At 33.1% G+C, this 19,448-nt stretch overlaps 4 protein-coding genes across 6 annotated transcripts; 2 read left to right on the forward strand and 2 right to left on the reverse strand.

Annotated features, from left to right (window-relative positions):
- Positions 1 to 410: 410 nt before the first annotated feature.
- LOC101265822 (tRNA (guanine(37)-N1)-methyltransferase 2) lies at positions 411 to 7,466 on the forward strand. Its single transcript, XM_069297713.1, has 11 exons — positions 411 to 626; positions 1,869 to 1,966; positions 2,676 to 2,780; positions 3,701 to 3,761; positions 3,948 to 4,023; positions 4,488 to 4,992; positions 5,071 to 5,190; positions 5,364 to 5,528; positions 6,274 to 6,380; positions 7,062 to 7,136; positions 7,257 to 7,466. The coding sequence occupies exons 1-11, from the start codon at positions 526 to 528 to the stop codon at positions 7,308 to 7,310; spliced, it is 1,467 nt and encodes a 488-aa protein (XP_069153814.1). The 5' UTR covers positions 411 to 525; the 3' UTR covers positions 7,311 to 7,466.
- A 934-nt stretch (positions 7,467 to 8,400) lies between these two features.
- Positions 8,401 to 10,869, forward strand: LOC101251982 (glucan endo-1,3-beta-glucosidase 6-like). Of its 2 annotated transcripts, XM_010322322.4 has the most exons (3): positions 8,470 to 8,934; positions 9,617 to 9,884; positions 10,041 to 10,869. In XM_010322322.4, the coding sequence occupies exons 1-3, from the start codon at positions 8,573 to 8,575 to the stop codon at positions 10,737 to 10,739; spliced, it is 1,329 nt and encodes a 442-aa protein (XP_010320624.1). In that variant the 5' UTR covers positions 8,470 to 8,572; the 3' UTR covers positions 10,740 to 10,869. The 2 variants fall into 2 exon arrangements, with proteins under 2 accessions (XP_004239361.1, XP_010320624.1); XM_004239313.5 differs by having other exon boundaries at positions 8,401 to 8,934; positions 9,617 to 10,869.
- A 696-nt stretch (positions 10,870 to 11,565) lies between these two features.
- LOC101266120 (uncharacterized protein At4g28440-like) lies at positions 11,566 to 14,363 on the reverse strand. 2 transcript variants are annotated; one of them, XM_004238667.5, is made up of 3 exons: positions 14,225 to 14,363; positions 13,929 to 14,121; positions 11,566 to 12,035 (listed from the first exon to the last, which is right to left on the reverse strand). In XM_004238667.5, the coding sequence occupies exons 2-3, from the start codon at positions 14,113 to 14,115 to the stop codon at positions 11,848 to 11,850; spliced, it is 375 nt and encodes a 124-aa protein (XP_004238715.1). In that variant the 5' UTR covers positions 14,116 to 14,121; positions 14,225 to 14,363; the 3' UTR covers positions 11,566 to 11,847. The 2 variants fall into 2 exon arrangements, with proteins under 2 accessions (XP_004238715.1, XP_010320625.1); XM_010322323.4 differs by having other exon boundaries at positions 13,929 to 14,130; positions 14,225 to 14,360.
- Positions 14,364 to 15,082: 719 nt separating this feature from the next.
- On the reverse strand, positions 15,083 to 19,448 carry LOC101266415 (IAA-amino acid hydrolase ILR1-like 2). The gene is made up of 5 exons (XM_004238668.5): positions 18,918 to 19,448; positions 17,508 to 17,633; positions 16,990 to 17,304; positions 16,025 to 16,153; positions 15,083 to 15,691 (listed from the first exon to the last, which is right to left on the reverse strand). The coding sequence occupies exons 1-5, from the start codon at positions 19,284 to 19,286 to the stop codon at positions 15,296 to 15,298; spliced, it is 1,335 nt and encodes a 444-aa protein (XP_004238716.1). The 5' UTR covers positions 19,287 to 19,448; the 3' UTR covers positions 15,083 to 15,295.

Consider the following 19,448-nt stretch of genomic DNA (forward strand, 5'->3'; position numbering starts at 1 on the left):
AAATGAAGTGTTCATCAAAACATGCCTATCTTAGCTTTTGTTTCCTTTAGGGAAAATACGATAAAATAAAAATTTATTTAAATCACATATATCTTCAATTCACTTCAACTCAAATACGTATTTTAAAAAATAATTTTAATCTGCTTCATTTAAATAATTTCAGTCTCCACAATACTCTCACCTGATATCAAACCAGACTCGTCTCGCCATCATTTAATTTCTAATCTATTTTCTTAGAATTTGTGTTGGTATGACGAATAAAAAATAATTAATTTTGAGATTAAATTTCGAATGAATTTATTTCCCAAATTGGGTGTACTAAATATGCTATTTTTTTCAAACTTAAGAGACTATAGTGCTACATGCAATATATAAAGGATCATTTTAAGTCTTATCCTTAAAATAAAGGGACCTATTTTGTTCCTTCTTCTCCAATAGAGAAGAAAAACCCTAAATCAAACTGGTGCAATTTGAAATCTTCCATTAACGAAAGTTGAGAACTTGAGCTTTCTTAATCCTGTAAAAATGGTGGAACTGGACGAAAGCAAGTTCGATATGCACTTGAAGTTATGGGCGCTTCGAATTCCACGAGAACATTGTAAAGCTGCCATGAAAATACTCAACGGGTACTTCTTCGTTACCTCCATAATTGCATTAATTTGCCTTATTGCTGTAGTATAGCTCGCACAAACTGTAATAAGCATTGGAATCAAATATTAAATTGAGCATTTTCTTCGAAAACAAGCAAAACAAAGTAGTCGGGTAAAAGAAAAATTAAAAATAAGTTAAAGATTAAGCTTTTTTTGATAAGGTTAAAGATTGTTATTGAAATGGGTATAGGAAGATGCCAGGTTACAAAAGGTGTGACCAGTTAGCTCCAATAACAGAAAAGATGATTGCTGGGATATCCTCTAGCTTTCTTGATGGCTTTGTCAACTCTCCTAGAAAAGATGATTGCATTAATAAGTCTTCCTTCACAGTATCTCTGATAATCCCTCCTTCTCCACAAGGACCATTCCTAAACTACCATCTGAATTTAGCTTAACAAACATGGCCTTTTTAAGGGAATTTTAGTATTTCTGTTGGTTGGCTACCTGAACTTTCACCTTGTTGGTGAGGGTTTGATTCCCACCTTGTAATGCCCTCCACCATTTCCCCTTCCCCTACCCCAAACAAGCAAACAAACATGGTTTTTGATCATGTGTATTATTTAGCTGTACATAGAATTATTCTACTTCACAGTATTTGCTGGGAGTTGAATGGTTTTGCTTGACAAATTATCATGTAAACATTGTTTTCCTTGTCAAAATAGAAAAAAGAATTTTTGGGGTGCTGGCACTTTAGTTACAATATTCTGATCTTGATAAAATAAAGTGTATGTATGGTCTCTTACATGAACAGTGATCCTTGATAATTGTGTGTGGGTTTTATGATATTCTTTTTACATTTGCTTTCAAGTTAATGAGAAATTCAACCTACAGGCATGCCGTATATACCTTTTTTTTTTAAAAAAATAATTACCTTCTACCACACTTGATTCTACTGAGTAAAAGATAGATTGAGCACTTAATTTTCTCTATAATTCGTACCATCTGTTGGTGAATTCTCCTCTAATTTACAGTACAATATCTTTTGAAAATACCTCGCAGATACACATCTGAAACTCAATATTAGATGTTGTCTAAAGGACACACTTCTCCTCACACCTATTTTATTGTTGAATTTTCTGATTTAGAGCACACACCTTCTGGAACAACTAAACACCTCAACTTTCAATTATTTAGTGGTGTCTCCTTTGTTGAGGGTCTCATTTACATTTTTAACCTTTTCTTTTGGTACTGTTGGTGACAAAAGATCATTTCTTGTAGGCATTTATTTGACAGGCCACGCGTAAAGCCTATCACTGAGGACCCAACAAATGAAAAAACTCGTTACATGATTTTCTCAGAAAAAGTAAAAACCCCAGGTAAATGATGTGTTCTTTTGAATCGTACCTTTATTTTCATTTCTGGCTTCATGAAAAATGATCAGAAAAGGCAAAACTCTTGGGATAAGGGTTATTGTCTTATTAAATATATTTATGTTTAGCAGTTTTTATCTTCCATTTTCTAAGGTCATTGTTGGTATTATCTTGCTTTAAGGAACATATACTTTTGCTTTAGTTCCTGACATCCCATTCAGACGATTCTAGATACGTCATGGGCTCTAACTATAGGACTTCTGACGTATCTAAAACAAGTCTGTGTGTGGATATTGTCTGTGTCATATTGTTCTCAACCAATTATTGGTTGTAGGAAATTTATCTAACACATTGTTCTTAAGTAACTTTGTTAATCACTCTAATCATTATGAAGATTCGTCATCCATTTCTGTTACTTGTGGGTTCTGTTCATTTCCCGTGTTGTCTCTCATCATGTTCTCATTCAAGTTTCGTACCCTGGGAATCACTGTTACTAACGCAGATGTCTACAACAACAACAACCCAGTGTAGTCCCGCAAGTTGGGTCTGGGAGGGTTAGGATGTATGCAAACCTTACCCGTACCTTGTGTGAGATAGAGGCTGTTTTCTTTAGATTTCTGAGATGCAAATCTATTTTGAATGTTGGTATATTCTGACTAATGTCACCTACAACTTCTTTCTAACTTGCCTACTTTTTTGGCCAATTATTTGACAGACTTGTCTGATATTCCTGCTCAAAAGCTTGCTGAACTGAAAGGCCTGTGTCAGTTTGAAGTTGCTCCCTATTCACTGTCACTTGGCTATTCTTATTGGAGTGCAGGTCAGCAACGATTCTTTCAGAATAAGTTGAAAAATAAGACCTATTATCTTTTTGCAGTTCCTGATATTGTATGTCTTCTGTCTTGCAATACTGCAATCCGTTCTACTTGAAAAAGCGCGGAGGCTTGTTCCCAATGTATTTATCCGCTTCTCTCTCTCTTATTCATCTCTGTATGCTTTTTCTTGAAATCATGCGAATTTTTTTGAAGTGATACTATTACAAATGTTGCTTGCCTGAAAATAAAGTGTGAGAAATATAGGAAAAGATTTACGGTGCCACGAGTCCTGATGTGCGAAACTACCATATGATTTCTCTTTTTCAGTAGACATGATGTGCGAACTACTATATAGTTTCTCTTTTTCAGTAGACATGATGTGCAAAATTATGATTAAGATGATGAATGTAGACATTATGTGGAACTACTAAACCTGCTATGGTGCCATGAGTCATTGCTCAAGCTCAAACCCAACTGTGTTTGAACTGCTAAAATTGCTATGGTGCCATGAGTCTTTGCTCAAACTCATCCGTTTTATATCCAAATTTCTTCTTTTGCTCTAAATCATGTCTTACATAACATTCATAATAAGCATAAAGTGCTTAGGTTCAAACTTAAACACAAGTAAAGTATTTAAAATAGGAGGCAAAATGTAGCTTTCAACATATGTTTCTAGCCAAAAGCAGATAGTTATTTTGTTTGTTGTTGTATGTATCTCAAATATCTTAGAAGCTAATCTTCGCAGGCTTTGCCTTCCTGTATAGTGTGTAACAAAGCCGTGTAATATTATTTGAAAGCAGTGCTCCTTGAGTTCATACGTATACTATGTGTTTATTTTAGTACTTCTCAAATTCAATAATTAAGATTGAAATTGCTAGTTGGCTTATATTCTACCAATTGCTTTATAACTGCAACTTCATTGCAGATCATATATTAAAGCAGATTCTGCCATCTGGCCTTGATGTACCATCATCATTTGAGACAATAGTTAAGTATATTAATCCAACATTTTTCTCTCTTTATCTTTTCTATACTCTAAATAGATTATAGAGAATCTTGTGTGTGTGTCTCTTTTCCTTGACTAAATTTCTATGCTTCTTTATTTCAAAGTCTGAATTTTCAACACTGACCTTCCAGCCGAGTTCCCTAACGAATTGACTTGGTATTTGTGCAGGTCACATTGCTCATTTGAATATAACTGATGATCTTCTTCCTTACAAGGATGTGATTGCCAAAGTTATTTATGATGTATGCCTTCTAATTTATGGCCTCAATATGTGCATCTTCCATAAAAAAAGAAGAAGTCAAAAGTACAGTTGGTTTTCTTTCAAAATTCACCTTATAAATGAATCTCTGCATGTTTTCATTTGTAAGTTGTTTAGCATTTCATTTAACTTCTTCACCTTAAGTATTTTTGGACTAATTCATGAGAATGGGATATATCAATTTTCTTTTCCTAAACTAGGGTTCTTTCTTTCTGAATGAAATTGCTTTTCCTTAACATTATTTTTGGTGCCAGAGACTTGATTTTACTTGCATTAGAGCTAGACTGCCTCCTTCCATCTCCTTCACTTTATATGCAGGCATCCATGTGATGATATTTCTATCAATTTTTCACTTACTTTTAGTGAGAGTTTGCTACCCTGTTTCTTCCTTTCCTGAGTCACCAGTCTTCTTAATTTGAATATGGTATTCATTCCTGATCCATGCAGAAAAACTACCCCAGGATCCAGACAGTCGTAAATAAAGTTGGAACCATTACCAATGAATTTCGTGTGCCAAAATTTGAGATACTGGCTGGGAAAGATGATATGGTCACAGAAGTGAAGCAATATGGAGCAACTTTCAAGCTTGATTATAGCTTGGTGTATTGGAATTCTAGACTGGAACATGAGCATATAAGGCTGGTCTCAAAGTTCCAGGCAGGGGAGACCATATGTGATATGTTTGCTGGCATTGGTCCTTTTGCTATTCCCGCTGCACAGAAAGGATGTGCGGTTTATGCAAACGATTTGAATCCAGATAGCATTCATTATCTCAAAACGAATGCTGAAATCAGCAAGGTTGATCATCTAGTTTTCCCATACAATATGGATGCAAGGAAATTTATTTCTCAACTCGTTGCTGTACCCTGCAATGGAAGCAATGCAGAAGCTGAGATTGATTGCTCTGACAAATTCAGTGGCGAAGCACATAGGGAGAAACTATCTGAAGACTGTATGTGAAGTATTCAGTTATATACTCGTTATCATACCCTCAAAGCATCTCATCAATTAATCTGAACCACCCTTGCAGATGATGTCAAAGAAGTACCTGACGGAACTTCATGCAACACTGCTGGACTCGGAGGCTCATCTGTCATAGAAGATATGAATGTGACTTCTGTGAAAAGACGTGCGGAGAGTTCTCAAGAAGGTGGGGATATTAAAGAAATGATACACGCTCTAGTGTGCTTAGTTGGTTGAATATAATTTAGAAATAGTTATCTGTCTATCTGCGTCCAGATACTGAATTCAATGTTTTTGTGAATATCATGCTTTTGGGACACTTGAACAAAAGTAACTAAATTTGTTCATTTGGTGAATTAGAGGGAGAAAGGAGATCTGCAGTCAATGATGGTGTTTGTGTTGCTGGTAGAAGAAAAAGGGGTCCAAATAAGAGAGTGAAGGGTTCTGAGTCATTGAACACAAAACCCTCGGAGCATGTGGACCATGTGATCATGAACCTACCAGCTTCTGCTCTGGAGTTTCTTGGTAAATCTACTATGACCATATCTCCCTTCAACATCATGTCTTTGAACTGAGGTCAACATTATATGCTTGTCAGCTGTCTTTATCCAAGTTTATTGGATGTCTCTTTCTAATAAAATACTATATGTAGATCATAGTGCAAGAATCCAATACAATTTTGACAGGGTTTTAAGCATAAGTGGTAGTAATTTGACCTTGTGTCTTAATTTTAGAATCCAACCAATTTTGCAAACCGACATAATAGGGAAATGTATAAGTTTGCTTCTAACAGCACCAACTTTAGGTCAAAGTCTTGCAAAATGTTCACTTTTTGGAGATAGGTCATTGAACTGGTGCTCAAATGTCAGAAACGATCTTGATCTCTGTAACAAAAAGGGGAAGTAAAAAGTATTTCAAACTATATACATTTGCTGTTCATCAGTTCATTCCGTGATGCATTTACCATGTTAATGAAGGTAATATAGTTTGTGATGCTAACTGTGTCAGTCAAATCCATTTGTTGTACTTAGCATGCTCTATTTCAACTAAGTTACACACTATGATAAAAATAGAACTGATATTACTCTAAACCCTGTAGCAGGTTATAGCTGTGTTTTATGGGTGATTTTTCTGTTTAGTACCTTGTGTTTTCTGGAGTTCGTGATCTTTTAAAACCTGTTAAACAGAACTTCTTGTCTTTCATCAGGCACTGATATTTGCTAACGTATTTTTATACCAAGGCAATTGATAGTTTCTTTTCTTTCCCTAGATGCCTTTAGAGGCCTTATTAGAAGGAGATACTGGAAGGGATCTCTACCCTGGATTCACTGCTATTGCTTCATACGAGCAAGTGAAACAGAAGACTACATTATCTCGGTAATACCTAGTTCAACAGCTAGTTTGTTCTATTTCGACTTTCCATATCAGTTTGACAGGGTTACTCATGCTTAAAAGCAGCATCTGAAATCAGAGTTGGTGGCATGTCTCTTTCTCTCTTAATTTTCAGTTAGGATAATAAATGAAGTCAAGTGACTATCATCATTTTTAAACCAAAACCTTTTCAATTTTGGGGCGGATGAAAGCCATTCTCTTACATTTTCAATTTGCTGACCACCACAGGATTATTTGAAATCTACCCAGTGTCGGTGATAATATTATGAAACAAGTGCATGACAGAAACAATGATGTGCAATTTTAGTAGCAAAACCAAAATATCCAAGTTCCCTGGGCATGTCAATGAGTTAGTAAATTACAGGTGTAGATATATAATTTGTGGTTGTTGATGATTTATGCACTTGGTTTTATTGTTTACCATGTCCTTGAATAACTAGATTAGCTAAATCCGTGAAGCATGCTGTAGCTTGCATAGTATTCAGTATCTCGACATAGTGTATCACAGGTCAAGTTGATTATTAATGCTCTCAGTTATTACTTTACTAGGCCATCTGGTCCTACTAGTGTTACTAAATCTACCTTCAACGTACTTATTCCCATCTTATATTTACTTCGGCTAGTCTACATTCTATTGTATGGTCTTCTCAATTTGTTGACTTGCAGGTGGCCGAGTCTGCCCTAGGAGCCAAAGTCCAAAACCCTGTATTTCACAGGGTTAGAGATGTTGCTCCAAATAAGGTACACGTTTGATAGACGACTCCACTTTTTTGGAGCGTCAGCATTCATTTTGTTAACTTTTTATGGGTATATTCTTGTGCGTTTATGCCCCTGAGCTATTCTATTTCATATCTTATGCAGGCTATGTTTTGTTTAAGCTTCAGATTACCAGAAGAAACATGCACTGATGACTAGGGTAAACAACGATACTCTTCAAGGCGAGAATCATGAAAACCAAATGAATCTTCATAGCTGGATTCCTGTAAACTGGAATATATTTTTTTTTGTAAAATACTAAACCTTTAAAGTGTTATCCTATGAAATCCATCTTTTATACTTCTTGCAATAGAAGTCTGAGAGTGAACTCAGCCCCTCTTATGACGTTGGTATCGGAACTTGAGCTGACGTTATATGTGCAAGGGAAGTCACCAACCTCCATGATAGTTATCGTTTATGGACAACACAGTCAATACTTGTGGATGTTGACGGAGGAATTATATCTTTTGCAAGATGTATATCTGCTTGAATAGGAATTGCACCAGAGTCTTGAACCAACTTTTTCTTGAAAATCAAAAGCTACAAAAAGCTTGTAACTTTTGATGAAAAAGCAAGTGTAAACAACAATGAGAAAAGGTTGCATAAACCTTGAAACACGTAGATTTTGGTTGGAAAGCAGGGTACTGTCGATGATTCTTTTCAATATCCTTATAGAAATGAGTCAATTACCTCTTCAACTTTTTCTGGGGTCATATCTTTTCTCTAAACTTTATTTTATTTTGCCCCACTAAGTCACACATTTGTCATCATTTTATGTTAAAAAAAACACACCAGGTGATCGATTCTTATCATCTGTCCTAGTCTTGGTGGATACAATTATCCGATAATTGTTGCTGGTGGGATGTGACAGGTGATCGATTTTTCTCATATGTCCTAGTCTTGATGGATACAGTTATTCGATAATTGTTGCTGGTAGGATGTGACAGGCGATCGATTCTTCTCATCTGTCCTAGTCCTTATTGTTGACGCTTGCTTATGACTCAAGTATGCTAAATTCCACTTTGATTGTTATAGGAAATAATACATTATACAAAGCAAAATATAAAACTGAACAAAGCACATAAGCAAAGACTAACAAACTAAAGTTTTGAATGATATAATCTTCATTGATATAAAGTTTAGATTCTTATCAAATTCTTCTCTTTCCCCTCCATTGTCCCTCCAAAAAAGGAAAAAAGTAATATAAAATACTACTATAAAAAGAAAAAGAAGTATATTTTTCAATCTTACAACTTTTGGAAGTGTAAGATGGCTTTTTCCCCTGGCTACTAATTTAGATATGGATTTTCTGTCATAACATCTTGTCATTCTCTTATCTTGCTTCTGTCTTCTCTTTTCATCCTTCTCATTGGTCTTTCTTCACTAAGAACGTCTCGAGAGATCTTCATCCTCATAAGTAAATGATGACGATGATGAGTGGTGTAGTTTGTAGGCATATATTGATACTTGGAATTGTAACTTTAGTGTTTATAACAATGGCGCGGAGATGTTTGAGTGTGGGAGTGAACTGGGGTACTATGGCATCTCATCAGTTAGCAGCAGAGAGTGTAGTGAAGATGCTTAAAGAAAATGGATTTGATAAAGTGAAATTATTTGAAGCAGATGACAAGATTTTGAGTGCTTTAATAGGTAGTGATATTGAAGTGATGCTTGCAATTCCTAATTATATGTTACAAGATATGAGTACTGACCCTGGAATGGCAGCTTCTTGGATTGATGCTAATGTTTCTGCTTATGCTTACACTCATGGAGTCAAAATCAGGTTAATTTAAGTCCCAACATATGTTTCACTTCTTGCATGGAGATATATACTCAATTTTTTTTACTTTCTTTAGAGTCTGGTTCACGTGAACCCATGGACCCCTCGCATGACTTGTCCTCTTCTTAGTTGTTTTCATCACGTGAACCTAAAAGTACAAAAATATGTAACTAATATCGTTTACTTCAAAAACAATTACTCCCTCTGTCACATTTTATGTGACACTTTTCGTTTTTCAAGAGTCAAATAGTTCAACTTTGGCCGGACATTTGCGTATGGAATCTTCAAATTTTTTTGAAAATGAAATTTATATATTTGTAAACTACGTAAAGAGTACTATAAGTCACAATAATTAATAATTCAAAATGTTAAAAGGATCTATGAAAAACTTACGGTCAAAGATAGACTTGTTTGAATCTCGAAAAAGTAATATTAAGGGTAAAATGACGCTTTGGGTTGATTGTTCTGAAAAAACTCTATGATGACAACTGTAATGAGTTGGAAGAACATTACGTATAGCTTCACCATTTATTGTGGCATACTTTTACACTTAGGAGCCAACTTGCAGGAATTAGACTACTCTTTTGATTTTTGTGTGTGTTAGCCCATGAATATTGATAAAATTTTAGATATGCCCTCGGCCAACCAACTGACCTCCTCGCGATTTTTTTTGTTAATAATGCAGGTATGTAGCAGTAGGAAATGAGCCTTTTCTTCAAACATACAATGGAACTTATCTACATTCCACTTTTCCAGCTCTGAGAAATGTTCAAGAAGCTATCAACCATGCTGGATTAGGGCCAGAGGTGAAAGCAGTTGTTCCTTTAAACGCGGACATTTACTACTCCCCTGACTCGAATCCTTTCCCTTCAGCAGGCGATTTCAGGCCAGAGATACGCGATTTAGCCATTCAAATTGTTCAATATCTCGACTCAAATGATGCTCCTTTCGTGGTAAACATTTACCCTTTCCTCAGTCTCTATGCAAACAATTACTTCCCATTCGAGTATGCCTTCTTTAATGGTTCAAACAAGCCTATGAAAGATGGCGATTGTGTTTACACCAACGTGTTTGATGCCAATTTCGATACTCTTGCTTGGTCTTTGAAGAAAGCTGGATTTCCCAACATGAAAATCATAGTCGGAGAAGTAGGATGGCCAACAGATGGAGACAAACACGCGAATATTGAAAATGCAAAGAGATTCAACCAAGGGTTGATTCAACATGCTTTGAGTGGAGAAGGAACCCCTACAAGGAAGGGGAAAATTGACGTTTACTTGTTCAGCTTGATTGATGAGAATACTAAAAGCATTGCTCCTGGTAACTTTGAGAGGCATTGGGGAATCTTCGAGTTTGATGGTAAGCCTAAATATGAGCTAGCTATAGGCTTATCTGAAAAACCACTCGCTGCAGTAGAAGGCGTAACATATATGCATAAAAGATGGTGTGTACTGAAGCCACACTTACCAAAAGATGCACAAATTTACCTGGCAAAGAGTGTTGAATACGCGTGTAGTCGTTCTGATTGTACTGCATTGAGCTATGGTTCTTCCTGTAATCATCTGAGTGAACAAGGAAATACTTCATATGCTTTCAATATGTATTATCAATTCAATAACCAGAACAGTTTGGACTGTGATTTTCAAGGCTTGGCTATGGTAACTCATAACGATCCATCCGACGACAAGTGCCATTTCCCTCTCATGGTTACTGATGGTCCTAAAGTTATGCTGTTGCACAAGAACTTACTCTACATCATACTGGCTGTTCTACAAGGATTTCTAGTAGTTTTGTTGCTTGTTTCTTAGATAAGTCATGATGATTTTGATGTAATTAACTAGTAGCAGAATATAGGTTCTTTTTTTTTTTTTACAGAATTGATATTCTAAGCATTCATATTTCTAACACCGTAAATATGACCCTTAACAGTTACTACTTCTTTTTGCATTTAGAGTAACATATTCCATGAGAGCTTGGAGTACCAAAGGTGAAATAATTTATTTTAGGGAAAATTAAACTTATACTACATAATTATTCATCATAGCTATAGTTTGATATAATTATCACTCGCGACTAACATTATACATTATCGAACTGATATACATATACAAATAACATTATACATTATCGAAAGATTGTAACTCTTTTTTCCATTTTTGCTTTACTATAAAGTTCATTGTAACGGTTATATTGCACTTTTGTGTTATATTTATCAAGAAGTAGGTGTCGACCAAGTCTAGATTAAACTCCCTTGAAATTTAATGAAGTTATTAATTAACTTTACCGTTCATTAAGAAATGTACAATCATTAAGAGTCTTTTGTGATGAAATAAGTTACAAATGGGCACCAATAATTCATTACATAATATTCTCTCTGTACAAATTTATATGATGTAGTATGACTAGGTTTTTTAAAAAAAAGAACGATTTTTAACGGTAGTTTAAAATAAGTCATAGATGTTTGTGTAGCTATAAATCATAAAATCGAAATTTTAAAGTTAAATTGTTATCAAAAAAGGTGCGACATTTTTTTTATCTTCCCATCATAATATCCCACAAGTTACGTCATAGTAAGGACAAAAACTAAAGACCAACTCATTAGCAAATTGTGCAATTAATCTAAGAAGATTGAACTTAAAGAAAAGGTGTTAATACATAAATAAAAAGATCACTGATTATCCAACAAAACATATCTATAGAACACTTTTTGTAAGTTCTTAAGTCATGGATTATCCAACACATTAATAAGTAAACAGGAATTAATAGCTTGTTCCTCTTCAATACTACAAAAAAGTTTTACTTTGGGAATAAGTGTCTTAGTCTTTCTCTTCCAGAAATGCAAGGGAAAAGTACCTAAGAGATAGAATTAAGCTTTGTATTCAAAGCTTTTGTTACCTTTTTGAGGAAAATGGTTGCTTACACAACAACGTCTACACGTTCAAACTCAATCAAGGACATGTTAATATCTTGCTCCACTGAGAAACTGGCTGGTGCACCAATTTCAATACGTCCAAATCTGTCAACAGCAAGTCTCATCGATCCTTTGAACATGTCAACTTTAGCTTTTGTCAGCACTAGTGTTGAACCGTCTTGAATTAAATCCACTAGACAAAAGACAATCCAAATTTAAGGCGTCTTCGATGAATAACTAAAGCAAATCTTGAATTCTATGCGAGGAAGTTGGAGTAAGACATGTCCCTAACAGTCTGATTAAAGTTGAAAAAAAAAAAAAGAAGTTCAAACTGAATTACAGAACTTGAGCAATGGACAAGGACAAAAAGAGAATAGTTGAAAATCCTTGTAAATAAAGCAAATAACGATATCAAACAACAAACATTAAAGGCAATTAGAAAGAGCAAGTTCGGAAGTCAACAATCTTATAGACTTACCCTCTATCCTTCCATTCTTTTCTGGCTAAATTTTAGGGACTTATCAGTTCAAGTCATTTTCTGTGGATAAATTTAATAGACCAAGTTTCCTTGTCCTTTAATCATTTTCTTTCTATTTCATTTAACAGTGGAAATGCCAGGTAGCGTTTTTGAAATTAAAGAACTTAATCATGTCTATGTCACCTTGATGCTTCAACTAGGCAAGCATCTCGACATCAGAAATAAAACGATAAGGAAGTTCTCTGAGATCAGTGATGAATCTGGTAATTTAGATAACATTTATTGAAGCTCTTAAACATGACTAGCAGCCAGAATTACTATGATAATCGGCTAATAAGAGGAAAATTACAGTTAGAGAGGTAGGAATATTGAAGTATGTAAGAGATTTCATTAGCTCATACTTATGCGACTTGTCTGTTACTTAGGTTTAGGTAGTTGTCTTTTCTGTTTCTTCAGTACAACACTGTCTAGAAACCACTTTCCCAATACCAAATTTGAGAGAAAGAAAGTAAAACCAATTGAATTGTTTTAATAAGCATGGTGTCCGGGCCAACTTGCTTGCACCTCGACTAATTCCAAAGACCTTCCATCAATACAAGAACAAGTCATTCTCCGGCAAGGCTGGACAAATGGGAAGAAAGCACCTTATGTTTTTGCATCTGCTAGGATTTTGCACTTAGCAAGACATCGTATTGAAGTGAGGTGGCTGAAATGGAAGCTTGGAACCGGTATCTTGTGTGATAAGAATGTGTCACCGAGCCTTAAAGGTAAAGTTTTATGAAGTGGTAGTCAGACCAACTATGTTGTATGGCAGAGTGTTGGTCAGTCAAAAACTCGCATGACAAAAATATGAGATTAGCAAAAATGAGGATGTTGAGATGGATGTATGAGTATACTAGGTGAGATAGGATCAGTAACATTCAGCACAAGGTGGGAGTAGCCTTTGTAATGGACAAGATACAGGAGACGAGGCTGAGATGGTAGGGGTAAGGCTGCTTACACACCACCCTACCCAGATCCCACTTATGGGATTACCTCGGGTATGTTGTTGGGATTTTTGAACTTAATGCCGAAGCATGTAACTATCACAACACTCCAACATGCATCTACATTAAAACCTAAGTTTCTAGACTCGTATGTTTCCACTCATTCACTCTATTCCTATTACTCTCTCTTTGAGTTTGGCACAGATCTATAAGCTTTTAAAGCACATCATATTCCCCTTCCTAACGACACTTCGATTTATCTTTTTGGCAACTGACATGAGCTTTACAATCCGAGGACGAACTAAACAATTCAGTCCCTTCTCAGCATCCTACTCTTCCAAAAACACATCCACAAACCTTAAATGATAGACATTAAAGACTCAATATTTCCCAATCCAGAAGTTTTTCAATACATACAACAGAAGTCAAACTCATAACATCAACAAAAAACAGGAAAGTCATCAATATTAGTTTCCCTTTGACATCAATGCTGAAATCTTAATAACATAAATCCAATCCTAACAATAAAAACTCGATATCTACTCAATCCAAACACTAATTTCTTTCTTAATAACATCTGTAATCAGTGAGCAAAGTTCGAAATCAATCAAAACAAAATTACCTTGATCATTGCGGGCAGTAAAGATAATAATTCCAGTTTCATCACCAACCAAACATTCAGCAATACGATTTCTCTGTGCAATTAGCTTCTTACTAATCACCTTCACAGTTATATTAACCCCAAAATCTAACGGACGAAGCTGATTCACTTTTTTAGATCCCACTTTCTGCTTCTTCTGCTCTGCCATTCTTACCTGCGATTTCTAAAAACCCATTCGATTCACAGAAAAAAAAAATTGACAAATTTTTTCAGATTTAAGGCAGATATAGTACAGTGCGAGAGAGAAAAAAGGAAACCTGAAATTCGATTTCGCCGGAGAAAGAGATCGCCGGGAGATTCGCCGGTCAATGGAGATTTTGTTCAACTCAAGTTGAAACAAAAGGAAATTATAAAAGTTTTTTGGGGAAAAATTATAAATTGGATATATATATTATTACTTAAATAATAATATTATATTACCTAATTTATAAATTATTATACTCTTATCGAAAATACTAATTTATAAATTAGGTATAATGCATTTTTAACATTGCTAATAGGAGAGAAAAATAAAGGACAATTGTAATATATTTTTAATTCAATATATCATGCATATTATAGACATTTTTAATGTATATCGGGAATATATTATAAAAATATTTATAATACAAATCTATTACAAGTATTAGATGTGAATTTTCAAATATTCAAGCACAATTTAGATCAGTTTACGATGTTATAAATATATTATATTTGTTGTAAAATAATAACAATCAAATTTATAATAACGTATAGTATTAAATTTAAATTGTATTACAACTATAGTTTATATTTGATAATTTGATACACTTATAATACAACTATATTGATACACTTAAAATACAACTATATATATAAAAAAACTTTCCAAAATTTCACCTAATGAATCATCACCATCAAACGTTCTGAATTACTAATAGATAATACTTTCTCCGTCACTATTTACTTCTCAAATATTTTACGTTTTGAATTACCAATAACTAATACTCTCTCTGTTACTATTTACTTCTCAAATATATTTAAATTTGATTTCTAATTTTTTACTTGTCTTTTTAGGTGATTTGTATAAATAGAATTTTTCGCTACCACTATTTTAGAATAAAAAATAATTATCTTACAAGAATCGGCAACAAGTGTCACATAAAATTTCATGAATATATACCTGATATACAAAGAGATACACACATACATTGTCTTTCGTATTAACTTTTAACATATTAATAAATTATAAGTAAGATATTAAAACAAAATTGGACTAGACCTAATGATCATCTTCTTGCATATATATAGATAACATACACACACAAAAAAAAAACAAAAAAACTAAAGAATATTTTACATGATTTTTTCTAATAAGAAGAATGAGAATTAATACACTTATTTGTAGAATTTAAAAGGTATGTATATGCAAAAGTTGCATGAATTGCTGCTCCAATTGGAAGAACATCTTCATCAATGAAGAAATTTGGATTATGTGGAGGATAAATTGCACCAATCTTTTCATTTTTTGTTCCCAAAAAGAACAACGATCCAGGGATATTCTCTAAAAACACAGCAAAATCTTCGCTTCCCATAAAACTAGATGCTAACTTATAGTTTTCTTCTCCAACGATCATTTTCGATACTTTTCGAGCATGTTTATATATTTTCTCATTGTTTATAGTTGGAGGAACTGTTGGATTTTCACGACCATCAAAGTCAATCTCCACCGTACATCTATGTACAGCTGCTTGTGCTCGTACGATCTGAAAATGTTCATCAATTTTAAAATATAAATTTATCATCGAATACAAAATTTTTGAAGTTCGAAATTTGAGGCATTAGATAAATTAAAGAAAGATCAAATGTTAAGATAAAGTAATCCTAGTTTGACATTTCACATCCTTAGAGTTGGTGTAAATATGTATATTTGATAAAAAGAGAAATATACATTTAAAACTTATAACTTTTGATCATGAAATTAAGTAGAAATAAAAAGCAATCATTCATCGAGGTGAAATAGAAAACTTAAAAATAAATTATCAACGGATACTAAAAAGAAAAATATGTCATATAAATTGAGTCAGATAGTTAATTACCTCTTCGATTCTTTTCCTCAAACCATAGAAACTCTCTTTACTAAATGCTCTATAAGTCCCAGAAATTGTAGCTGAATCTGGTATTACATTAAATGAGGACCCCCCTTGAATCATAGCCACAGAAACAACCTACAAAAATTACAAAAACTCTTTGTTATCCTCAAAAAATAATTTGAAAATGAAGCTAACATTTAATCGTTGATTTTCTAAAATATTATATATATATATATATATATATATATATATATATATATATAGATATAGATATAGATAGATATACAGCCATAAAATTTAATCAGGTACTGAAAATCTAATTTTTAAATAGTTTTAAGTTTCCCATACCAGTTTATAGGATTTTCACTCAGAAAAACTCAAATTTCCAAATTTAAATTTTAACTTTTAAAATCTATGACGAATATATAATTTATCTATAAATATCTGTTTGTCCATAAAATTCAATCTGATACTAAAAATCTAATGTTCAAATATTATTAAGTTTCCACACCAGTTTATCGAATTTTCACTAAGAAAAACTCAATTTTTCAAATTTTGATGTTTCAACTTCAATACCTATAACGAAATATAAGTAAAATACAACTTATCTGCCCATATCTGTATGGCCATAAAATTTGATCAGATACTAAAAATTTAATCTTCAAATATTTCTAAGTTCCCGTACCAGCTTTTGGTATTTTCACTCAGAAAAATTCAAATTTTCCAATTTTAACTTCAAAATCTATGACGAAATGTGCGTGAAATATAAATTATATGTTAAGACATAAAGAAGATCTAATTATTAAATAATTTCCAAATTTCCAGTCCAGTTTTTAATACTTCCACTCACTAAATATCATATTCCAACAATCATAACCTCCAAAACTCAAATTTTCAATTTTCTTAAGTTTCAAACTTCAAAATCTACGACCAAACGTAAACACGAAATATAACTAAATAGTATTAATTACCTGAGATTCAAGAGGATCAGCCTCTCTTGACACAATACTTTGCAAACTAATAACAGAAGTAGAAGCAGCCAAAATAGGATCAACAGTATCTTGTGGTATAGCAGCATGTCCACCTTTGCCTCTAATTGTTGCTTTAAAACTTCCACATCCAGCTAAAAATTCACCAGCCCTAGATGCAACTATACCACTTGAATATTTATGTACTAAATGCAAACCAAATATGGCTTCTACATTTTCAAGAACACCTTCATCTATCATATCTTTAGCCCCGTGCCCTCGTTCCTCCGCGGGTTGAAAAATTAACACAACTGTACCCTGTATATAGGCATGAACAAACGATGAATTCTATTAGTACTCTAACGAAAATTTAGGCCTTTAGATGAAGGTTTTTATAGTTACACTAAAAGAAAACTGTAAATTACATAGGAACTTTTTTGATAATTAGTATAAAAATTTTTTATACTAATCCCCAAGAAAATCTTCAGATAATTCACGGTTTTTTTTATAGCGTCAGTTACCTGTAAATTGTGTTGGAGTTGTTGTAATATTTTAGCAGCACCAAGAAGCATAGTGGTATGTGCATCATGAGCACAAGCATGCATTTTGCCATCAATTTTACTCTTGTGTTCCCAGTTTGATAATTCCTATAAGTAGATAACAGTCAAATCTCTTTATAATAGATATCTTTCATATTGTTATAGCGCAATGTTATTACAGAAAACATGAAATTATATGGAAAAACAGTTCAAAAAATCAACAAACGTACTAGCTAGGCGGTTATAATGAGATGATTTTATATGTTATAGAAAAGTCTGAGTATATTTCTTGATGTTCAAAAAAAAAGTATTAGCAATGTAATTTTGATCAAAAGTATTAGCAATTTAATTTTTATATGGGAAAATACACAAATAGCTCTCTTAACTATGACTAAAACTTCAGAGACATATCTTCACTAAACTAAGGTTTTATTATCTTTCTGAACTTTTTTTTTGTTGGTAATTTTATACATCTTTTGTCTTACGTGACATACTTTGTGACTCCACGCAATTGAGGCACATGAGAGATATTTGAATACCACGTAAATAAAAAAAATGCACAAAATTACAAAAAAATAAGTTCGAGAGGTACTAGAACATTAAAATAGTTAAAGTATGTCTCTAAAATTTCGATCATAATCTAGAAAGGTACTTGTATATTTTTTGCTATAAATAGTTTAAAAATTTAACTCATATAAACATTAATACTGATGATACATATAATTTAAACTCATACTTAAATAACAAAGAAAACTTATTCTTTTCACGTGATACAAAGAAAAAAGAGGTATTAATATTCAAAATATGTCCTACGTACTTAGGTTGATTAATGAATGTGGTCGAAAAATAAAATAAAATAAGGTTTGACTCATAAATTCCATTCATGGCTGAGATGATGCCGCCACTAATTAGTGCGCCGTTTCTTTTTATTTGTCATAATTAATTCAATTTAGTAAATTTTAATTACTTTTTTAAACATATATTTTTCCTTATATTAATATAAGAGAAACTATACTTTATACTAGTTTTACAAGATTTGAATATATAAGTTTTAATTTTAAAAGTAAATCAAATGATAAAACATGATAACTATTTTAAAATGGAATAAATATTACTGCTTGTTTTTTAATTTTCTTGCCTACAAAATTATCTTAGATTTAGTTCAAAAATTTCAAAGGACAATAAATTGTACAAGTCGAACTAAACAGGTCAATGATGAAAGTAATTTTCACGAATTATGAACAAAAGGATGTACTTATCTCCTTCTCCGCAATTATCGTTCCTCTACCGTCAAATCTTTTTATAATAATATTTTCAATCAAACACATAATATGAAAATTTCAAAAAAAAAACTTAAATGAAACTATAAGAACATTAAAAACAATTACTAACCTGAATAGGCAAAGCATCCATATCAGCTCTCAGAGCAACAAACGGCGGCTTACCGGAGCCGATGGCGGCAACGACACCGGTTTTAGCCACCGGCCACCGGTATTTAACTCCCATCCGATCAAGTTCCTCTCTAATCAAAGCACTTGTCATAAATTCTTCATAAGCAAGTTCCGGATTCTCGTGAATTTGTCTCCTTATTTTCTTCATCCATTTCACTGTCTCAGTATCATTCGCTAAATTTATAATATAATCTTTCGCGAAAATATTTTGATCAATCAAAAATGGATTCAAACATTCTTCTTCGCGCCCCGAAGAAAAAAACATGAACATAGAAAACATCACCGAGACCAAAACTTTCTTAGTACCCATAATTTATGAAAAATTTATCAAGAAAATTTGTGGGTATTTTTTATTTGTTGGTTTCAAATCGACCTACGATGGGACTATATAATATAAGATAATTTAGATGAAGATAAATTTTTATTTTTATTTTTATATATATGGAGGAGAGAGAGACAACAAATTGAATGT

The sequence above is a fragment of the Solanum lycopersicum genome, chromosome 5 (genome assembly GCF_036512215.1).
Source record: "Solanum lycopersicum chromosome 5, SLM_r2.1".
Lineage (NCBI taxonomy): Eukaryota > Viridiplantae > Streptophyta > Magnoliopsida > Solanales > Solanaceae > Solanum > Solanum lycopersicum.